Source organism: Pristis pectinata, chromosome 13 (genome assembly GCF_009764475.1).
Source record: "Pristis pectinata isolate sPriPec2 chromosome 13, sPriPec2.1.pri, whole genome shotgun sequence".
In the NCBI taxonomy this organism is placed as follows: domain Eukaryota; kingdom Metazoa; phylum Chordata; class Chondrichthyes; order Rhinopristiformes; family Pristidae; genus Pristis; species Pristis pectinata.
In genome coordinates this window covers 15,022,762-15,044,397 of record NC_067417.1, presented here as the reverse complement: position 1 = coordinate 15,044,397, position 21,636 = coordinate 15,022,762, and the positions used below count along the sequence as shown (strand labels likewise).

General features: G+C 42.4%; 1 protein-coding gene across 2 annotated transcripts in view; it reads left to right on the top strand.

Annotated features, from left to right (window-relative positions):
* Positions 1 to 21,636, top strand: part of LOC127577446 (putative phosphoenolpyruvate synthase) — a 144,768-nt gene that overhangs the window by 73,222 nt on the left and 49,910 nt on the right. For both annotated transcript variants that reach the window (XM_052028665.1, XM_052028666.1), the window contains exons 20-21: positions 12,593 to 12,699; positions 19,501 to 19,573. In XM_052028665.1, coding sequence (XP_051884625.1) covers positions 12,593 to 12,699; positions 19,501 to 19,573 — 180 coding nt within the window. The remainder of the gene's footprint in view (positions 1 to 12,592; positions 12,700 to 19,500; positions 19,574 to 21,636) is intronic.

The window sequence follows — 21,636 nt, the reverse complement described above, 5'->3', positions numbered from 1 at the left end:
ATACCACCAAATCCCGGTCCACCCTGACGACGTCCCCAAAACTGCGCTCATCACTCCATTCGGCCTCTTCGAATTCCTTCGAATGCCGTTCGGCCTTAAGAACGCCACGCAGACCTTCCAGCGGCTGACGGACGCGGTGGGCCGTGATCTGGACTTCGTGTTCATTTCTTAGATGACATACTAATCGCCAGCCGTGACCGCCAAGAACACCTTTCCCACCTCCGCCAACTGTACTCCCGTCTCAGTGATTTCGGCCTCACTATCAACTCGGCCAAGTGCCAATTCGGACTCAACTCTATCGATTTCCTCGGACACAGAATCACCAGCAAGGGAGCAACACCCCTACTCGCCAAGGTAGATGCAATCCACCATTTTGCCCGTCCCAACACGGTCAAAGGCCTGCAAGAATTCCTGGGGATGGTCAACTTTTACCATCGGTTCATCCCTGCAGCAGCCTGTATCATGCGCCCTTTGTTCTTGCTGATGTCTGGCAAGGGCAAGGACATCGCCTGGAACGACGAGGCCGCGGCTGCCTTCGTTAAGGCCAAGGACGCCTTGGCAGACGCTGCGATGCTAGTACACCCTAGGACAGACGTCCCAACCGCCCTCATGGTGGACGCATCCAACACCGCGGTTGGTGGGCTACTTGAACAACTAATCAAAGGCAGTTGGCAACCCTTGGCGTTTTTCAGCAGGCACCTTAGACCATCCGAACTGAAATACAGTGCTTTTGATCGGGAACTTCTAGTGCTGTACCTGGCGGTCCGGCATTTCTGGTACTTTTCAGAAGGCAGGCCTTTCACCGCTTTCACTGACCATAAGCCTTTGTCCTTTGCCTTCTCCAAGGTCTCCGATCCCTGGTCAGCTCATCAGCAGCAACATTTGTCCTACATTCCCAAATTCACAAAGGATATCCAACTTGTCTCTGGAAAGGACAATGTCGTTGCTGACGCACTTTCCAGATCGACCATCCACAGCCTGTCCCTGGGCGTAGACTACACGGCCCTGGCTGACGCACAGCAAGCCGACGACGAGCTGCCCAGCTACAGAACCGCAGTCTCGGGCCTGCAGCTCCAAGATTTCTTAGTCGGTCCAGGTCAGCAGACCCTCCTTTGCGACATCACAACAGGTCATCCCCGCCCTATAGTTCCTGCAGCCTGGCGGAAACGCGTTTTCGACTCGGTACACAGGTTGGCACACCCGTCCATCAGATCAACTGTCCGACTGGTTGCCAGCAAGTTTGTCTGGCACAGCCTGCGCTAACAGGTCAGTGAGTGGGCCAGGACTTGTCTGCACTGCCAGACATCAAAAATCCAATGACACACCAAGGTCCCGCCACAGCAGTTCGAGCCTACCCGTAGAAGGTTCAACCACATTCACGTCAACCTCGTCAGTCCTCTGCCAGTTTCAAGAGGGGCCTGGTACCTCCTTACCATCGTGGACTAGTTCACGAGGTGGCCAGAGGCAACCCCTCTATCCGACATCATGACTGACTCCTGTGACCAGGTGCTGCTCACAACTTGGATCTCATGTTTTGGTGTTCCAGCCTACATCACTTCAGACAGGGGTGCCCAGTTTACCTCCAGCCTATGGTCTGCATTAGCGAACATGCTCGGGACGCAGCTGCACACCACCACGGCCTACCACCCTCAATCAAATGGGTTGGTGGAACGTTTCCACCACCATCTGAAATCAGCCTTGATGGCCCGCCTGAAAGGTCCTAACTGGGTCGAAGAACTGCCTTGGGTCCTGCTCGGCATACGCACTGTCCCCAAGGAAGATCTCCACGCTTTGTAAGCTGAACTCGTGTACGGTGCGCCCCTGGTCGTCCCAGGGGAGTTCATACCCACCCTTCGGGGCCAAGGGGAGCAACCCACGGCAGTCCTGGAAAGACTGCGCGAGAGGCTTGGCGGCTTGGCACTGATTCCCACTTCGTGGCATGGTCAAGCCCCGTCCTGTGAGCCCAAGGAACTATGAGACTGTAAGTTTGTTTTCGTTCTCAGGGGCTCACCCCGGGCACCATTGCAACGACCATACGAGGGGCCGTTCCGGGTCATCAGGAATAATGGGTCCACCTTTATTTTGGATATTGGGGGCAAGGAAGAAGTCTTCATCAAGGACTGCCTCAAACCGGCCCATTTAGATCTACAACAACCGGTCAAGGTCCCAACACTGTGACGCAGAGTCCGACCTCCTAAGCAACGGCTCGCACAGCCTGCGAACCTTGGGGACCATATCACCGGTTCTGGGGGGTGGGGGGGGGTGCGGGTGTGTAGCGTCTCAACATCCGAGCAAGCGAACCGGCTAGGCGGTCGGGTCGCGCGTCGTCAGAGCGGTGAGGCCCAAGATGGCGCTGGGCCTTCGTCTTCCCCGAGCGACGGAGAGAACCCGCATGCAGGAAAAGTTTGTTAACGTAGCACATACATCATTTCCATTTTCGGTGGGCGGGAACCATTCCTCTTAAAAGGCCCGTGCAAGGCGGGAAAATAAATCAGTTTTTGTTCTGCAACTCATCGACTAGTGTCTTACTTTCGCATCGCGGTAGCAGCCGCTACAAAGGAATGTTTTCAGAACAATGCTGGAGCTTCACGCTCACTTTTACAAATACCAGCTGGCTCAGATTCAAATTCATTACTTTACATATTAAGCTAAATTTATTCGAGGATACACAAACATCTGGAATCCAATGGCTTGATTAGGGAAATCCAGCATGGCTTTCTGTGGGGCAAGTCGTGTCTTACTAATCTGGTTGAGTTTTTTGACAGGGTGACGAGAGAGATTGAAGGTAGAGCTGAGGATGTCATCTATATGGACTTCAGTAAGGCATTTGACAAGGTCTCACATAATCAGTTAATCAAGAAAATTCAGATGCATGGAGAATTGGCTGTATGGATCCAGAACTGGCTTGCCTGTAGAAGACAAAGGGCGGTGGTTGAAGGGACTTATTCGGGCTGGAGTCCTGTGAGTAGTGGTGTTCTGCAGGGATCTGTGCTGGGACCACTGCTGTTTATGATGTACATAAATGACCTGGATGAATATGTTGATGGATGGGTTCGTAAGTTTGCAGATGATACCAAGATTGGTGGAGTTGTGAATAGTGTAGAAGACTGGCGACGGATACAGCGTGATATAGATCAGCTGCAGATGTGGGCAGAGAAATGGCAGATGGAGTTTAACCTGGATAAATGTGAGGTGTTGCACCTTGGTAGGACTAATGTCAAGAGGCAGTACACTCTTAAGGGCAAGACCCTTAACACTGTTGAAGAGCAGAGAAACCTTGGGGCACAAGTCCATGACTCATTGAAAATGGCTACACAGGTAGACAGGCTGGTTAAGAAGGCTTATGGAATGTTTGGAGTCAAGAAGTTATGATGCCTCTCTATAGAACTCTGGTTAGCCCGCATTTAGAGTATTGCGTGCAATTCTGGTCACCTCACTATAGGAAGAATGTCAAGGCTTTAGAGAGGGTGCAGAGGAGGTTTACTAGGATGCTGCCTGGATTAGAGGGCATGAGGTATCAGCAGAGGCTGGACAAACTTGGGCTCTTTTCTCTGGAGCGGTGGAGGCTGAGGGGTGATCAGTTGGAGGTGTATAAAATTATGAGGGACATAGATAGGGTGGACAAGCAATATCTTTTTCCCATTATTGAGTGATCCAGTACCAGAGGGCATGCATTTAAGGTGAGAGGGGGTAGGTTCAGAACAGACATGAGGGGTACATTTTTTACTCAGAGAGTGGTGGATGCCTGGAATGCGTTGCCTAATAGGATGGTGGAGGCAAATTCATTGGGGGCTTTTAAGAGCGGCTTGGATGGGCACGTGAATGTGAGGAAAATAGAGGGATATGGCCATTCTGTAGGTAGGAGGGAATAGCTATGTCGGCACAACATTGTGGGCCGAAGGGCCTGTTCTGTGCTGTACTGTTCTATGTTCTATTCATGGGATAATCATGTTGTTCATTATCCTTGAGAGGGTGGAGGAGAGAACCCTTCATGAGCTTCTGCAGCCCATATGAAGTTCATGTTCTCTAGACCTCTAGTGCAGAGGTTACACCTTCAGTTGTGTAACCATTAGATTACCATTTTTGCTTGTGCTGCAGGAGAGATACATAAGTGACATTTCTGCAGGTGATAGGGTCACAGAATCACTAATAGAAGCCAGCTTAAACTTGATGGGCTGAATGACCTCCTGTTAACCCTATTCCTCTGATCTTTTCCCAGAGCCCCACAAGTTATTCACTCTCAAGTAACTATCTGATTTCCTTTTTAGAAACACTGGTTAAGTCACCACCATGTTGTAAGTATCACATGGTCAGCAGACATAACAATATCATCGCTGATCATTGAGCATATGTGGAGGCTGTTTCTACAAGCTGGAGTTTAGACCCAACTCTCTATGTTGTACACATGGTTTCCAGGACCCACCTATTGATGAGCTTGGGTCCTGGGACCCAACCGATGTGGTTAGACCAGGGAACCAAAGAGTAAGGGAACAGCCTGGACATGGTGCCAGGGATCATAAACCCAGGGACAATATTGGATTCAATCTGCCCAGATGACCAGCCTTAAGAACAGCTTCTTCCCCATTGCTATCAAACTTCTGAACCAATCACCTCCTTCACATCCCCTTCCCAATAGTGCTGCCATGTTCTCAAACTCTTAATCCTACTTACGTTATTAATTTTGTTATTGTCACTTTAGCATTTCTTTTTGCACTACTTCAGTTGGCAGCACTGTACTTTGCACCATTCTGCTGTTTTGGATTCGTCACTGTATTCATTGTTGTATTTGTTATTACCATATATTCTATTTACACTATGAGTTTCACTTAAGCAAGGAATTTCATTGCACCCTGTTGTATATGACAATAAACTGATCTGAGTCTAATTTTCTGTGACTGGGAGCAGATCTGGGTCAGTAGCCAGTGGGAACCCTAGCCACACCAGATGATCTTGTGCATTGTTAGTGAACCTTCCTTCCATCTCCTTTGTCCTTAGGAGAATAACCCCACTGTAATATATGTATTACTGGTTGTGAATTGTAATTATCGCTCTAAGACTAGCACGCATTTAAGGATTGTGTCATGTGACCAGCTGGGTTGCAACATTATAGAAAGTTGCAACATCAGTCTGTGAAGATCCCTTGAATCAGTTTATTATTTTCATCACATGCACAGTGAAAAACTTGTCTTGCATCTGTTCATAACAGATCAATTCATTATACAGTGCATTAAGGTAGTGCAAGGTAAAACAATATCAATGCAGAATAGAGTGTAACAGCTAAAAGTGTAGTGCAGGTAGACAATAAGGTGCAAGGTCATAACGAGATAGATTGTGAGGTCAAGAATCCATCTTATCATACCAGGGAATTGTTCAGTAGTCATAACAGTGTGATAGAAGCTTTCCTTGAACCTGGTGCTTTCAGGATTTTGTATCTTCTGCCTGATGGGAGAGGGGAGAAGAGAGAATGTCTGGGGTAGGTGGGGTCTTTACCGAGGCAGTGAGAAGTGTAGACAGAGTCCACGGAGGGGAGGCTGGTTTCTGTGATGTGATGTTCTGAGCTGTGTCCACAAGTCCCTGCAGTTTCTTGTAGTCATGGGCAGAGCAGTTGCCATACCAAGCTTTGATGCATCCAGATAGGGTGTTTTCTGTGGTGCATTGATTAAAAATTGGTGAGGGTCAACAGGGACATGTCAAATTTCTTTAGCCTCCTGAGGAAGTAGAGGCGCTAGTGAGCTTTCTTGGCCGTGGAGTTTATGTAGTTGGACCAGGACAGGCTATTGGTGATGTTCACTCTTAGGAACTTGAAGCTCTCAATCCTCTCACCCTCAGCACCATTGATGTAGACAGGAGCATGTGCACCGCCTGCCTTCTTGAAGTCAATGACCACCTCTTATGTTTTGCTGACATTGAGGGAAAGGTTGTTATCATGGCACCATGTTACCAAGCTCTCTATCTCCTTCCTGTACTCCGACTGATAGTTATTTGAAATACAGCCCACTACAGTGGTATCACCTGCAAACTTGTAGATGGCATTAGAGCAGAATCTGGCCACACAGTCATAAGTGTATAGGGATTAGGGTAGGGGGCTGAGGTAGCATCCTTGAATGAACTATACATAATTTGTGTGAACTCTTTCTGTAATGTGTGTATACAGTATGTCTACACACTGAAATGGACTTGAAGGTTAGGAAGCCACTGACCACACATATACTTTGTCTGCTACATTGGCAACGAGAAGGCAAAGGATCACAGCCATTAAAAGCAATAAAATCATTGAGGGCATTAAATCACTGCTTGGTTGCATTGATAGGGTGGGTTGAGAAGCTTGTGATTAACCATAGCAAGAGTGAGCTTCAGAAGAAGAGAAGACAACACTGGTAGTTTTTTTTTCAAGTCCTGGTCTCCTCATTATAGGAAGGATGTGGAAGCTTTAGAGGGGGTGCAGAGGAGATTTACCAGCATGCTGCCTGGATTGGAGAGCATATCTTATGAGGAAAGACTGAGTGAGCTAGGGCTTTTCTCTTTGGAGTGTTGGAGGATGAGAGGCAACTTGACAAGAGTTGTATAAGGTTATAAGGGGCATAGATAGAGTGGACAGTCAGAGACTTTTTCCCAGAGTGACAATGGCTAACATGAGAGGACATAATTTTAAGGTGATCGGAGGAAGATATAAGGGGGATGTCAGGGGTAAGTTCCTTACACAGAGGGTGGTGGGTGCGTGGAACGCACTGCCAGCAAAGTTTGTGAGGGGCAGATACATTAGGGACATTTAAGAGACTCTTAGATAAACATATGAATGATAAGGAAATGGGGGGTGGGTACGTGGGAGGGAAGGTTTAGATAGATCTTAGAACAGGATAAAATATCGGCACAACATTGGGGGCCGAAGGGCCTATGTAATGTTCTATGTTCTAAATAAAGAAAGAACTCTAGAGGTGGAAGACAGTACAGAATGTCAGTCCAGCTCCACACTGGTTACATTGGACCAAGTGTGGAATGTGGAATCCCTTCCCTTTCTACATCAAACAGATGGTGATATTTCCTGGCATTAAAAACATTGTTGAAATAGAGAGTGCAGGTGAAAATATTTAGAATAAGGGTATACATGAACACAAGAAAACAATGGTGTTGGTAGATGAAAATCAAAAAAAAACTACAGATGCTGGAAATCTGAAATAACACCAGAAAATGCTACAATTAGCAGGTCAAACAGTATCTGTGGAAAGAGAAAGAGTTAACATGTCAAGCTGAAGACCCTTTGTCAGAAACAGGAGAGAGAGTGAAACAAGTTAGTTTTAGGTAGCAGAGAAGGTGAGGGAGGGGGATAGGTTGAGCAAGGTTGAGACTACGTGGCAGTTAAACAGCAATTAAAATCAGATTAAGCTTCTTTGTGTCGTGTGTTCTAATGGTAAAGCTGTGGAGATGCCCAACAGGTCAGACTATATGCAAAAAAGAAAAAAGTGAGCCAAAATGATTGGCATAAATTGCCACTTCTGATATAGAGAGAAAAAAAGTTACCTAAAGTTGGAAAATTCTGTATTGAATCCTGTAGGATACAGCTTGCACAGATGGAAGATGAGGTGCTGTTCCTCATGCACACGTTCGGTCATGTTGTAACAGTGCAGGCAGCTACATACAGAAAGGCTGGACTAGGAGTGGGAGAGTGAATTAAGTGCCTGCCTGCCACTTTAAAAACAGTTGGAGTGGAATAGTGAATTAATGTTAGTAGAAATGGGGCCAAATACAAATGCAAGTTTGGTAAACTTGTATGTGCTCAGTGGTTCAAAGTTCCATTTCAACAAAGTAATAACAAAAAAGCTGCAAAGCCAATTTAGCCCAGTGTTGCTAGAGATGCTGGAGAATTTTAAGTGGACTGGTAATATGAGATTAGGTGAGATGATTAGCAAAGACATAACCATTTGAAATATCTGTCTCAATGTTTCAACTTTGTTGCATTCTTAGAGTGCGTGCTGTGAGATAATTTTGTATGTGGATTAACTAATGAGCTACATCTGTGGAAGCAGCCTCTGAAGAGGTGAAGGAATTCCAACCAAAACAGTATATTAGCATAAATACACATAAAGTGCTGGAGGAACTCAGCTGGTCAGGCAGCATCTATTGGAGGGAAATAAACAGTCGATGTTTCGGGTCGAGATCCTTCATCAGACCCATCAAGTCCTGATGAAGGGTCTCGACCTGAAACGTTGATTGTTTTAGATATTAAGATATTTATTTATTAGTCACATGTACATCAAAACACACGGTGAAATATGTCTTTTTGCGTTGCTAAGAATGTGCTGGGGGCAGCCCGCAAGTGTTGCCACTCATCCAGCGCCAACATGGCATGCCTACAGCTCCTAACCTGTACGTCTTTGGAATGTGGGAGGAAACCGGAGCACCCGGAGGAAACTGCCTGACCTGCTGAGTTCCTCCAGCACTTTGTGTGTGTGTTGCTCCAGATTCCAGCATCTGTAGAATCTCTTGTGTCTCACGTTAGCATAAATGCAGCATTTGGATCAATGGCAGAAGCTCTGGGAGCATGAAAAGCAAGTGTGGTGGGAAACACTGCTACCATTACAATGGGAATCATTCAGCACAAGAATGTCAGTTTAGAAGAGCAAATGCTTTAATTGTATGAAGCAAGAGCAAGTAATTTAATGCATAGCTAAATAGAGTATAGATAGTCCTGCTATAATGTTTCCGAGAAACTTTGTGTTAAAGAAAGTTGCGTTATAGCAGAACAGGCTATAATAGGTTGCCTGCAAGACAGAGATTTAAAGAGGTTTTCCTGATCACAATTGCACTATAACCAATGCAGCCTGTGTAATGCAAATAGTATTCCCTAAACCATCAATCACGTTATAACCAATTTGCATTATGGGAACATGGAGAACTAGCTGCACAGCAAGGAAAAGTAGTGGTCAAGCAATGTCCCCATGGAAAGGAAAAAAAAATTACAGAAGAGAACGACGAAAAGGGAGGTTTATGTAATAATTGAGGAAGATGAGGAATTTGAGAATCACATCCTAACTAGCATGTGTCGCTCCTATTTCTCTGAAACCACCTCTGCTCATTCCCAATCTGCAAGAATATTGGGGAAAGAGTGGAGGTGTACAGTTCTTGTGAAGATTGGTGAGTAATCCAGAAAAGTTCACAAAGACCACTTGGTCCTCACACATGATTATAATAACCAGGAGAATGAAGAGCAAAGAAGTTTGTGAGGTCAAAGACGTTCCTGAAGTGAAACACACAGCTGTTCAAGAAGCATCGTCATATACTAATGTTGTCATATGTTGGCCATCATCAGAAATATTGAGTCCAGATAAAACACAAGTACAACGGGACATTGATAGATACAAAGCTGGGCTGAGAAGTGGCAGATGGAGTTCAACCTGGAAAAGTGTGAAGTGATTCACTTTGGAGGGTCGAATTTGAAGGCAGAATACAGGGTTAATGGCAGGATTCTTAGCAGTGTGGAGGAACAGAGGGATCTTGGGAAACATGTTCATAGATCCTGCATAGTTGCTATGCAAGTTGATAGGGTGGTTAAGAAGGCGTATGGCATGTTGGCCTTCAATAGTCGGGGAATTGAGTTCAAGAGCCGTGAGGTAATGCTGCAGTTCTATAAAACCCTGGTTAGACCACATTGAGAATATTGTGTTCGGTTCTGGTCGCCTCACTATAGGAAGGATGTGGAAGCTTTAGAAAGGGTCCAGAGGAGATTTACTAGGATGCTGCCTAGATTGGAGAGCATGTCTTATGAGGATAGGTTGAGCGAGCTAGGGCTTTGCTCTTTGGAGCGAAGGAGGTTGAGAGATGACCTGATAGAGGTGTACAAGATCATAAGAGGCATAGATTGAGTGGACAGCCAGAGACTTTTTCCCAGGGCAGAAATAGCTAACACGACAGGGCATAATTTTAAGGTGATTGGAGGAAAGTACAGAGGGGAGGTCAGGGATAAGTTTTTTTTACACAGAGAGTGGTGGGTGTGCAGAACGTGCTACCAGGGGTGCTGGTAGAGGCAGATACATTAGGGACATTTAAGAGACTCTCAGATAGGCACATGGATGATAGAAAAATGGAGGGGGTATGTGGGAGGGAATGGTTAGATTGATCTTAGAATAGGTTAAAAAGTGGTTGGCACAACATCGTGGGCTGAAAGGCCTGTACTGCGCTGTAATGTTCTATGTTCTAACACCAGAACCTTGGCATAAAAACCCGTGACTCTGTTACATTTATATTTGTTAATATGCCAAACTAATGTTTTTAAAAAATCCGTGTAGCTCAGACAATATTGGTAGTGAATAGTAATTGTTGTGAAGATGATGTCACTCCTTTAAGATTTGTGTTATGCAAACTGTCTCCGGGTTGTAACGATATTCATAGAAATTTCTACAGTCAGTCTGTGAAAGTACATAAGTTGTTTGAGCTTCCCGTGTCACATGTGCATAAGTTTTTACCTCCTATTTCTCCAATATTCCTGTAGGACTTTATAGGAAGTTACACTCTTTACACACAACTTCTCTATTCTAGGATATTAGCTGAAATCCCTCATCCCTGAAACCATGCTGGTAAACCTTTTTGTCTGCCTTTCTAGGGCATTCATATTCTTCCTTAAGTTAGGCGATTAGAATAGGACAATGTCCTCTTGTTGTGGCCTAACCAGTATTTTCTACAGATTCAGCATCACTTTCTTCTTTTTGCATTCAATACCTCTATATCCCAAGGTCCTGCATATGTTAATATTCTCTCAACATACACTATCACTTTCATGGATTAATACATTCGTATGGATAGGACCCTTTAGTTTTGGATATCCTTTAGAACAAGTAGGTGAAACTCAAAAACAACTGCAGATGCTGGAGATATAAAATAAGAACAGAAAATGCAGGAAATACTAAGCAGGTCACGACACATTGGTATTGGTATTGGTTTATTATAGTCACTTCTACCGAGGTACAGTGAAAAGCTTGTCTTACAAACCGATTATCAGGTCAATTCATTACACAGTGCAGTTACATTGAATTAGTACAAAATGCATTGATGCAGTACAGGTAAAAACAGTAACAGTACAAAGTGTCACAGCTACAGAGAAAGTGCAGTGCAATAAGGTGCAAGGTCACAACAAGGTAGATTGTGAGGTCATAGTCCATCTCATTGTATAAGGAAACCATTCAATAGTCTTATCACAGTGGGGTAGAAGCTGTCCTTAAGTCTGGTGGTACATGCCCTCAGGCACCTGTATCTTCTACCCGATGGAAGAGGAGAGAAGAGAGAATGTCCCGGGTGGGTGGGGTCTTTGATTATGCTGGCTGCTTCACCAAAACAGCGAGAGGTAAAGACAGAGTCCAAGGAGGGGAGGCTGGTGTCCGTGATGCACTGGGCTGCGTCCACAACTCTCTGCAGCTTCTTGCGGTCCTGGGCAGAGCAGTTGCCGTACCAAGCCATGATACATCCAGATTGGATGCTTTCTATGGTGCATCAGTAGAAGTTGGTGAGAGTCAAAGGGGACAAAAACTATCAGTGGAAAGAGAAACAGTTAATGTTTCAGGTTGAAATTCTGATAAAGAGTCTTCAACCTGAAATGTGAGCTCTGTTTCTCTTCCCACATGTGCAACCTGACCTACTGATTATTTTCAGAATTTTGTTTTTATTTCATCATTTTGAACATCGTTGCTTAGTTTATATTATCATTTATTTTTGCCTAACTGTTTCACCTCACTTTATTTGATGTTTAGTTCTATCTGTTCCTCGTCTGCCCATTTATCTAGTCAATCTGTGTTTTCATCCAAGCTTTAACAATCCAATAAACAATTCACTGTTTACCACATTTCCAAGCTTAGTGACATCTACACAACTGAAAATTTTACCCTGCACACCCGTGTCAAAGCTATTAACATAAACCAAAGAAAGTAGTGGTCCCAGCACAGACTCCTGATCCCAGTATGAAAAACAACTGTCGACTAGTCATAGAGTAATACAACATGGAAAAAGGCCCTTCGGCCCAACACACCCATGCTGACCAAGATACCCATCTGAGCTAGTCCCATTTGCCTACGTATCCCTCTAAACCTTTCCTATCTATTTACCTGTCCAAGTGTCTCTTAAATGTTGTTATTATAAACAACACTTGCTTTCTGCCTTGAAGACAATTTCCTATTCATTCTCCTATTGACTCATGGGGCCTCAATTTTAGTAGTAAGCCTGCAGTTTGAAATTTTATCAAACATCTGAATATCCATGTAGTTGACATCTAGTGCTTTCCCTTCATCAGCCTTCTTTATTACCTCATCAAAAGGTTCAATGTGGTTAATCATTTACAATGCTTTATATGCCAACAAGTGATGCAATTGTATTCAGTTTATAGTGGCCAGCTTCTACTTTTGAACAGTAGAACTGATATCCCACATGAGTTAAACTGGGAGATTTAAAAGAGAACCTGAACTGTGAAATGTATTAAGTACATTACAACCTTGAGATGGAGTCCTATTAGATGCATGCTGATATAACAGGCAGACAAATCCATTTTGTAAGATCAACCAGCTAATTTCATTAAGCAATGTATTTATGGTTATTGTGTTTACCTCTTCAGGCCAGACCAATAACGACATTTAACAGTATGTCAGAGTTTGAGTTGATACACGAGTTTGACTCTCCCTTGGCTACTGACTATGAATGGATGACAACTTCAAACATAGGGTAGGGAATTTACCTCCAGTTTTCTTTCTTGAAAAGTTGTTAATGTATTTATGTAAATCATTGTAATGGCTTTATTTAACCAGTTTGGACTGACGGATAAACATTTCAGATCCATAATCACATTTAAGTATTCATCCCTCAATGGATTTCACTGCCTCCTTGCAAACTACATCCAGTAATTGTGTTGTGAGTCATTTCAGAGGTATAGGTAGTTACTTGTCATTGGCGGTTAGCACTAAACACTTGTAAGGGTATCAGCTGCCAGTTTCCAATTTTCAGTTCCACAGAAGTCAAGTATTTTAACACAAATAACCACAATTTTGCCACCTGTTGATTGTGTTTAAGACACTGGTACCTGGCCAGCTCTTTCCTCTACCTACCTTTTGCAAGCTGTCTTTGAGATTCACCCAACATAAATATGTCTCAACCCAATTGAATTGATGGCTACAGATAATTTGCTTCTAGTAATCAGAATCAGATTTATTATCAGTCTTATATGAGGTGAAATTTGTTGTTTTGCAGCAGCAGTACAGTGCAAAGACATAAAAATCTATAAATTACAAAAATAGATAAATAGTGCAAAAAAAAGGAATAATGAGGCAGTGTTCATGGGTTCATGGATCATTCAGAAACCTGAATGGAGGGGAAGAAACTGTTCTTGAATCATTGAGTTTGTGGGCATCTCAGATTGGAACAGAAAAGGGAAACCCAGAGACCAAGGTTAGATGTAAAGAATTGGATATTGCCAGCCTTACAGCTTTCAGGATTCATACAAGTGAAATAGAAAATTTAATACACAGGTTTTGGAAATAAAAATTTGTTTTATTTACAATTTACAATGGGTTACAAATAATCCAAAACCCCGTTATATTCTGTGATCCCACATTATTAACAAGCATGCACAGAACTCATTTATTTGCTATAAACTATCTCAAGTGATCCAGTTGTGCAGCTATAAGTAATACTCACCTATGTTGTTACAAATTAGCTAAGTGACTATAAGCAAGTCCTTGGGACATGTTCACGCATGCCTGTATGCTGAGTTTGGCTGTGCTGTATGTGTCTTCATCTGGTAAGCAGTAATTTGTACCTCTCTGCCACAGTTCCACATATGAGTCAGCAGAGCCATTGCACAATTCACTTTCCTTGAAAAAAAGCATAATTTTTGGAAAGTGTAAACAAAACCAGATAGTTCAAAACTCTTGGAAATTATTTAACTCAGTCTGATTGGAAAACTAGCTCCTAGCAATCATATGGCCCACTCAAACAGAAACTTTCCTGGAAATCAGATGACCGACAGAATTCAGTTACACAGTCAAAAGAAGAGGGGTCTTTGTTTACAAGTAGATGAGCTCGTGGCCTGACAGACCTTGCAAGTTCATGAGAACTTAGAGGGTTTGCTGGCACTCCCTTTCAAATTGTTGATCTGACAGGCCATTAGTAACCTCAAAGATCTGAGCATCGTGGGTGATTCTCTCCTTCATGTCGACCTAACGCACACAGTCGGAGCAATAAATGTAGAATGGAATTTTATCATAAACTTAGCATTCATGAAACAGAAATTAATATGTTTCAGGAGGGTTCTTGCTACATAGAAACATACAAAATAGAAGCAGGAGTAAACCAGTTAGCTCTTTGAGCTTTTGATCCACAATCCAATACTGTATTCCTGCTCTTGCCCCCTTATTGCTGCCTTTTGCAACCAAAAGTGTAACTGTCTCCTTCTTAAATATATTCAGCAACTTGACCTCTACAGTCTCTGTGGTTGTGAATTCCACAGGTTCACTACTCCCTGAGTGAAAAAAATTCTTCTCACCTCAGCCCTAAAGCTCTTGCCCTCCCATTGGGACTGACTCAATTTAATGCTGTACCACACATGCTATAAGACTACTAGGTGGAGGAAAAATGGTCTGATTATGTCACCAGTCCAGAGTAAAAGTTTTTGTTGGCCTTTAAATATCTGAAACGATGTCACAAATTGACAGTTAATTTTTTTAAAGTGTATTTTCCATTGCAATGTGATCAGTACATTAATATATTGCCATTGTGTAGTGATATGGGACTGTTAAATTCTTGGACTAGGGACATTATAAATCTAGACCCTCTCAGGCAGACTTAAATGAATAAGATTGCTCTCCTCAATATCTTGTCAATGTTCATCCCACAAAGAACATCATAAAGCACAATTAACTGACCATTACTATGTTGTGGGAGCTTGCTGTGGTCATTTTGGCAACTCCATTTCCAACCTTACAACTACATTTACAATTCAGAACTTGTACATTGGCTCTGAATTTCTTTGGGAAGACCTAGGGCTGTGAAAGGTGCTATAGTTGTTCTTTCTTATTTTGACCACAGTTGTACCACTGTAGTAATGTGTAGATATTATGGTATTGATATCTGCCTTTTACTGTGAACATTTTGAATAAAAACTAGTATCAAACATCAAAAATATAGCTTTATGAAACTTTGCACTGCATCAAGTTCTGTGTTGCCAGCATTCAGTGTTCAGGTCAAAAGTTCTCTATGGCACATTAATATTTCCAGAGCCCAGAAATGACTGAATAAATATTTTGCTTTGATCCCAACTTGTTTTCCAGCCAGAGGAAAGTATTACCCATTCCTGGTTTCAGATTTTGCAAATATTTTGCTGGTTGTTGGGAGTCATCAAACCACAATGTAATCACTTGGAATAAAACTATTTTAACTATCTGGTTGAGCAAGGGACAGGACTGGATGCTTAATGTTCCGGGGTTTTCTATCTTTTAGAAAAGATAGAGAGGGAGGTAAAAGGTGGGGTTGTCCATAGCTCCCTGAAAGTGGCTGCACAAGTTGATAGGGTGATAAAGGTGGTGTATGACATGTTTACCTTTATTAGTCGAGGCATTGATTTCAATAGTCAGCAAGTTTCATTGCAGCTTTATAAAACCCTGGTTAGGCTGCATCTGGAGTATTGCATTCAGTTCTGGTTGCCTCATTATAGGAAGGATGTGGAGGCTTTGGAGAGGGTGCAGAAGAAGTTTAACAGGATGTTGCCTGAATTAGAGGGTATGTGCTATAAGGAGAGGTTGGACAAATTTGGGTTGTTTTCTCTGGAGTGGCAGAGGCTGGAGAGAGACCTGATAGAAGATAGACAAAGTAGACAGCTTGGTATCTTTTTCCCAGGGTCAAAATGTCTTATACTAGAGGGCATGCATTGAAGGTGAAAAGGGGGTAAGTTCAAAGGAGATGTGCAAAGCAAGTTTGTTTTCACACACAGAGCAGTGGGCACCGGGTGCCTGGAATGTGCTACCAGGGTGGTAGTGGAGGCAAATACGATGGAGATGTTTAAGAGGCTCTTAGATAGGCACATGAATATGCAGAGCATGGAGCGATATGGACCTTGTGTAGGCAGAAGGGATTGGTTTATTTTGGCATTTAATTACTAGTTTAATTAGTTTGGCACAACAATGTAGACTGAAGGGCCTGTTCCTGTGCTGTACTGTTCTATGTTCTATCTTTTCCATAGACTTTTACAATGGCATCAGGAGACATTCTAGCAACCAAGTTAATTTTTTATGTTCTTGACACAATAAAAAAAATGCTGAAAGCTTTATCCCAATTTTCTGTACATCAAAGAATATCATATAACCTGGTTCACCGATCATTATCGTGTCTGAAAATCTGTACTTTCACAGAATGGTTATAGCATGGAAGGCCATGCAGCCCATCGATTCCAGCCAGGCTCTAAGCAAGAGCAACCCAACTTGTCCAATTTTCCCACCCTTTCCTCATAGCTGTGCAAACTCTTTCCTTTCATCTGCACACCCAGCTCCCTTTTGAACATTGTAATTGAATATTCCTCCACTACTACTCCTGGTAATTTATTTCAATCCTTGCTGGCTTGTTATGTAAATAAACTTTTCCTTGTAGCTGGAGCCCCAAAAGACACTAGATGCTGGAATCTGGAACAAAAAAAAACTGCTGGAGGAACTCAGTCGGTCAAGTAGTATTTGTGGAGGGAAATGGACAGTTGATATTTCAGGTTGAACTGGGTTTGGCAGTCCAGACCTCGACTTGAAGCCTCGACTGTTCATTTCCCTCCACAGATGCTGCCTGACCCACTGATTTCCTCCAGCAGTTGGTTTTTTCCCTTGTGTCTCTTCTGTTTTGTTTTTGCCAATCACCTTTACTCCATATTTTCTAGTTCTTGACCCCTCTGCCAATGGGAATAGGTTCTCGCTAAATACTGTCCATAACCTTTGTGACTTTAAATACTTCTCACATTTCTTTACAACCTCCTGTTTCAAGAACAACCTCAGCTCATCCCTGAAATCATGTTCATAGATCTCTTCTGTGCTGTCTCCAAAGCTTTTATGTTTTCCTAAAGTGTAGAGCCCTGAACTGGACAAAATACTCTAGTTGAGGATAAATCAGTGTTTTATGAAGGTTCACTATAACTTGTTTGCTATTGTACCCTTGAAAAGGGTATCGAGTTGAAAAACCCACTTTTTAACCACTTTCTCAAGGTGCCCTTCTACTTTCAATGAACTATGCACATGTAGTCACAGATCGTTCTGTTCTTCTACCCTTTTAAGAATTGCCCCCTTAACTTGTGTTACCTTTTCTCATTCTTCTACTGATTCTTCACATCTTTAACATTACATTTCATTTGCTATTTGTTGGTTCCACCAGCGTCTTTATACCTGCTTTAAGGTATAGAGTGGGGGTAGCACGGTAGTGTAGTGGTTAACATAATGCTATTACAGTGTCAGCGACCCAGGTTTAATTCCAGCCACTGTCTGTAAGGAGTTTGTACGTTCTCCCCGTGTCTGTGTGAGTTTCTTCTGGGTACTCCAGTTTCCTCCCACATTCCAAAGATTTACGGGTTAGAACGTTGTGGGCATGCTGTGTTGGTGCCAGAAGCGTGGCGACACTTGCGGGCTGTCCCCAGAACATTCTATGCAAGAGGTGCATTTCACTGTGTGTTTCAATTTATATGTGACTAATAAAGATATCTTATCTTACCTCATCTCATCTTATCTTGAAGTCTATTACTATTCTCCCCACAGTTCCCTACACCTTCAAATTTTGTGTAATTTGCAAATTTGTTCATCCAAGTAGAATACATATTAACCAGTGGTCTTAGTCCTGAATCCTAGATAACTCCAATGTATAGTCCCTTCAGTCTGAGAAATAACCTTTAACTATGACTGTGTCTACTTTCAGAGCTTTCCTTATTCCAGGACCTTCAATCATGGCAATAGATATATTGTGTTGGACCTTAGAAAATGCTTTTTGGAAGTCCATATATACCACATCAATTGCATTTTCAAATCAACCCTCTCTATTAACTCATCAAAAATTGTATTCAGTTAAACACAATCTGCCTTTTAAAAAGTTTGTGCTGGCTTTTTGTGATCAATCCACAATCCACACGAGAGTGCAGAAAAGATTTACAAGGATGCTGCCAGGACTTGAGGTACTAGGTTATCGAAAAAGGTTGGGCAGGCTAGGAACTTGAGCATAGGAGATAGGGGTGATCTTATAGAGGTGTATAAAATCATGAGAGGCACCACATTTGAATCAATGGATGTTTGGAAGATTATTACCAAAGCGTCTGCAATTTACTCCCTTAATTCTCTCAGCAGCCCAAATGTGTCTCATTTGGACCAGATCACTTATCAACTTGAAGTGAAGCTTCTTGTCCCAACTCTTTATCAATTTTTAGCCCATCCAGAATCTCAATTACATTGTACTTTTCTGAGACTCCAGCAGCATCCTCTTCCTCAGTCAAGGTTGGTGCAAGGTACTTATTTAGTACCTCAGCTACTCCCTCTATCTCTGTAAGTTCCATCTCTTCTTAACATTTTTTCTATTCATTCACCTATAGATTTCATTTTAATTCCCTTTTACATCTTCTTCCAATTTTCTCTTAATGCTTTCACTTCGCGCCTCTCATTTCCCTTCTCACCTCCTCACTGAACTTTCTGTAATCAGCCCAGCTCTCATGTGTTGACAACTGGTATCTGCCATACGCTTGTTTTCATGCTCTATTTCACTCACTATATCATTGAACATTGATTTAAATCTGACTTTAACTTCCCTACTCTTATATTAATCGCTTGGAATTTTGTTCTCATTGAAGATGCATGTCACTGTTCCTGTGAGCCAAATGTGCTAACTGAAGATGATGGAAATTTTAAATAAAAACAGGATAATCTTTGTCGATCTAATAGAATTAGTGGGGATAAAAACAAACTTAGTGTTTGAGGGAAACCCAACGTGCTAACTCTGGTTCCCTCTCCACAGTCTTGGTTATTTCTCTAGTATTTTCTGCTTTTAGGTGAAAAGCTTAACATATTCTGCGTATATTTCCATGTGTGGACCAAATCTACTGTGTTAACACATCCGAGGTACAGGAAGTCCCCGACTTACGAACGCCCGACTTACGAACGCCCGTACTTACAAACCGACATCGGTTCGTAAGCGGGCCCGGCCCCCGATCCTACCACGGCAGCAGTATACCTTCTTTGGCCCAACCCCGGGCCAAGCGCATATGTGCGGTTGGGGCCATGTGCGGCTGCGATCCCCGGCCCAAGTGCGCATGAGCGGACACTGTTCCGAGTTACATACAAAATCAGGTTACGAACAGTCTCAAGAACGGAACTCGTTCATAACCCGGGGACTTCCTGTATTCTACTTGGGTTTGAGTAACTGGTGGCTGCAAAATCTTCCATTGTCAGTCAGAGTAGCTCTGGTGAAGTCATTATAGGCTGTTGGTTTTAAAACAACATATTGAGTCATATTTGGTTATTGCAGTGAAATGATGCCTGGAGCTGTTTCACCTCTGACAATGAGCACCTTTGTGAGAGCCGTTGAATATGCAATACAGGTGAGTTGGATGGATATGGTTGTATTTGTTGTGGAATTTCATTTCATTATTATAATCTACTCTCTCATAATTAAATTCCAACCCAAGTAAGAATTTGATCATTATCTTTAAAAGCACAACATCCTTACAAAGTAGTTCTCAATGGCACAGTAGTGTTAGTGTAACGCTATTACAGCGCCAGCGACCCGGGTTCAATTCCGGCTGCTGTCTGTAAGGAGTTTGTATGTTTTCCATGTGTCTGTGTGAGTTTCCTCTGGGTGCTCCGGTTTCCTCCCACATTCCAAAGACGTAGAGGTTAGGAAGTTGTGGGCATGCTATGTTGGCGCCGGAAGCATGGCGACACTTGCGGGCTGCCCCCAGAACACTCCATGCAAAATATGCATTTCACTGTGTGTTTCGATGTACATGTAACTGATAAAGATATTTTATCAATGCTCCAAAGTCATCCATTATAAAACATTTTGAGTACAAGCGACCCCTGCATTATGGGAGGTTTGCATTCCGAGAAAATATTCCTCATTACAATTTTCTGTAATGAGAATCTGCATCATCTACATATGCATCGAGCAATACGAGTTGAAAAAAATTGTGCTTTTTTTTTACACATAAATTCCATGAGAGTGAATTTTATTCCATATTTCAAATTTTTAGGTAGTGATTTGTGAATTCTGTAAGAGTGAAATATTTAAGACCTAAAAAGTATTAAAAAATTATATTAAAATCCTTTAAATTTTTAAGGATTTATAGGAAGTTAAATTTATAAGGAAAGTAAATTGCACATACATAAAATTTGTTTATTGTGGTTAAGGTAATTTGCTAAACTTTAATTATGGTGGAATATGCCTTTGAATTCTCTTGGAACCAAACATCTATAAGTTCTTTCCAAGCTGACATTGTACTCCACTTCTGAAATGGAAATCAAAGCAGAGTAGAACACATAGCTGACACCATATAACATGTTTGGCACTACCATCTGGGGACAAATTCTGAGGTACATGTAAATAAGTGGAAGATTTTCAGGGTATTTTCTAGTGAAACAAGTTTGTAAACAGCTTGATTTACATCAATGATAATGATTTCCCTTGATTGGAATGGAGAAGGTGCACACACTAAAGGCACACTGAATCATTCACAATAATTTTAGATTTCCACATTAAAATGTACATGCAAACTTTTTGAAGATGTGGTTGGTTTTACAGAGTTATGCTGGTGATTTTGGAATCATTATTACTCCAAAATCTGTGCCACATCTTTCCAGATGCTTTGATCCTTTTAGATTTCTTAAATTTTTTGAGTTCCTATGTGAGCCTCAGGATTTTGTTGCAAGACCTTTTGTTGTGGAGGTCTCTGTGGTTTAAAGCTTTGTTTTGCACATTCTCTTGGTGCTCATTGTCAGAGGTGTAGCTGCATATTTTGCACTCTTCCTCTTGCTATTTCTTCATGGCTTCTCTCTCCAACAAGAACATCCAAATGATCCTCATCTAGGTTGCAGGACTTTATTAATCTATGGAAATACTTAAGCACTGCTGGCCAAGCGAGCTGTTTCCTGATCAGTCATAAAATTCCAGCTACTGACTTCTCCATTCCTTCTTTCTAACTAGTGGGAATGGTTGGCTTGAAGAAAAATGGTGATACAGGTATTAACTAGTTTGACAGGCTTCACAATAAGCCATTAACAAATCAGGAACTGAGGAGCTCAGTGATACCACTACCAGCCTATTGGTTTCTTGAATAACCTTCTGTACTCTATGTGGTCAGAGATAGTGAATTAAAATTGACTGGATTAATTGGATCTGGTTCATTGGTGCTGGGCTGCAGATTGGTGTTGGGGGTGGGGGGAAGACAAAGACTGGTAAAAATAATGAGGTTAAAATAAAAGTTGCTCTGCCATCGGACATATATCCAAAATCTGCAAGTTTTGTTACCTCAGCTCCTTCAATTAAAAGAAAATGGCAAAAATGACGACATTGATGTTTCATGGGAACGTTGCTTATATGATGTTATGTGCCTGTGATGCTGCTGCAAGCAAGTTTTTCATTGCACCTGTGCATATATGTACTTGT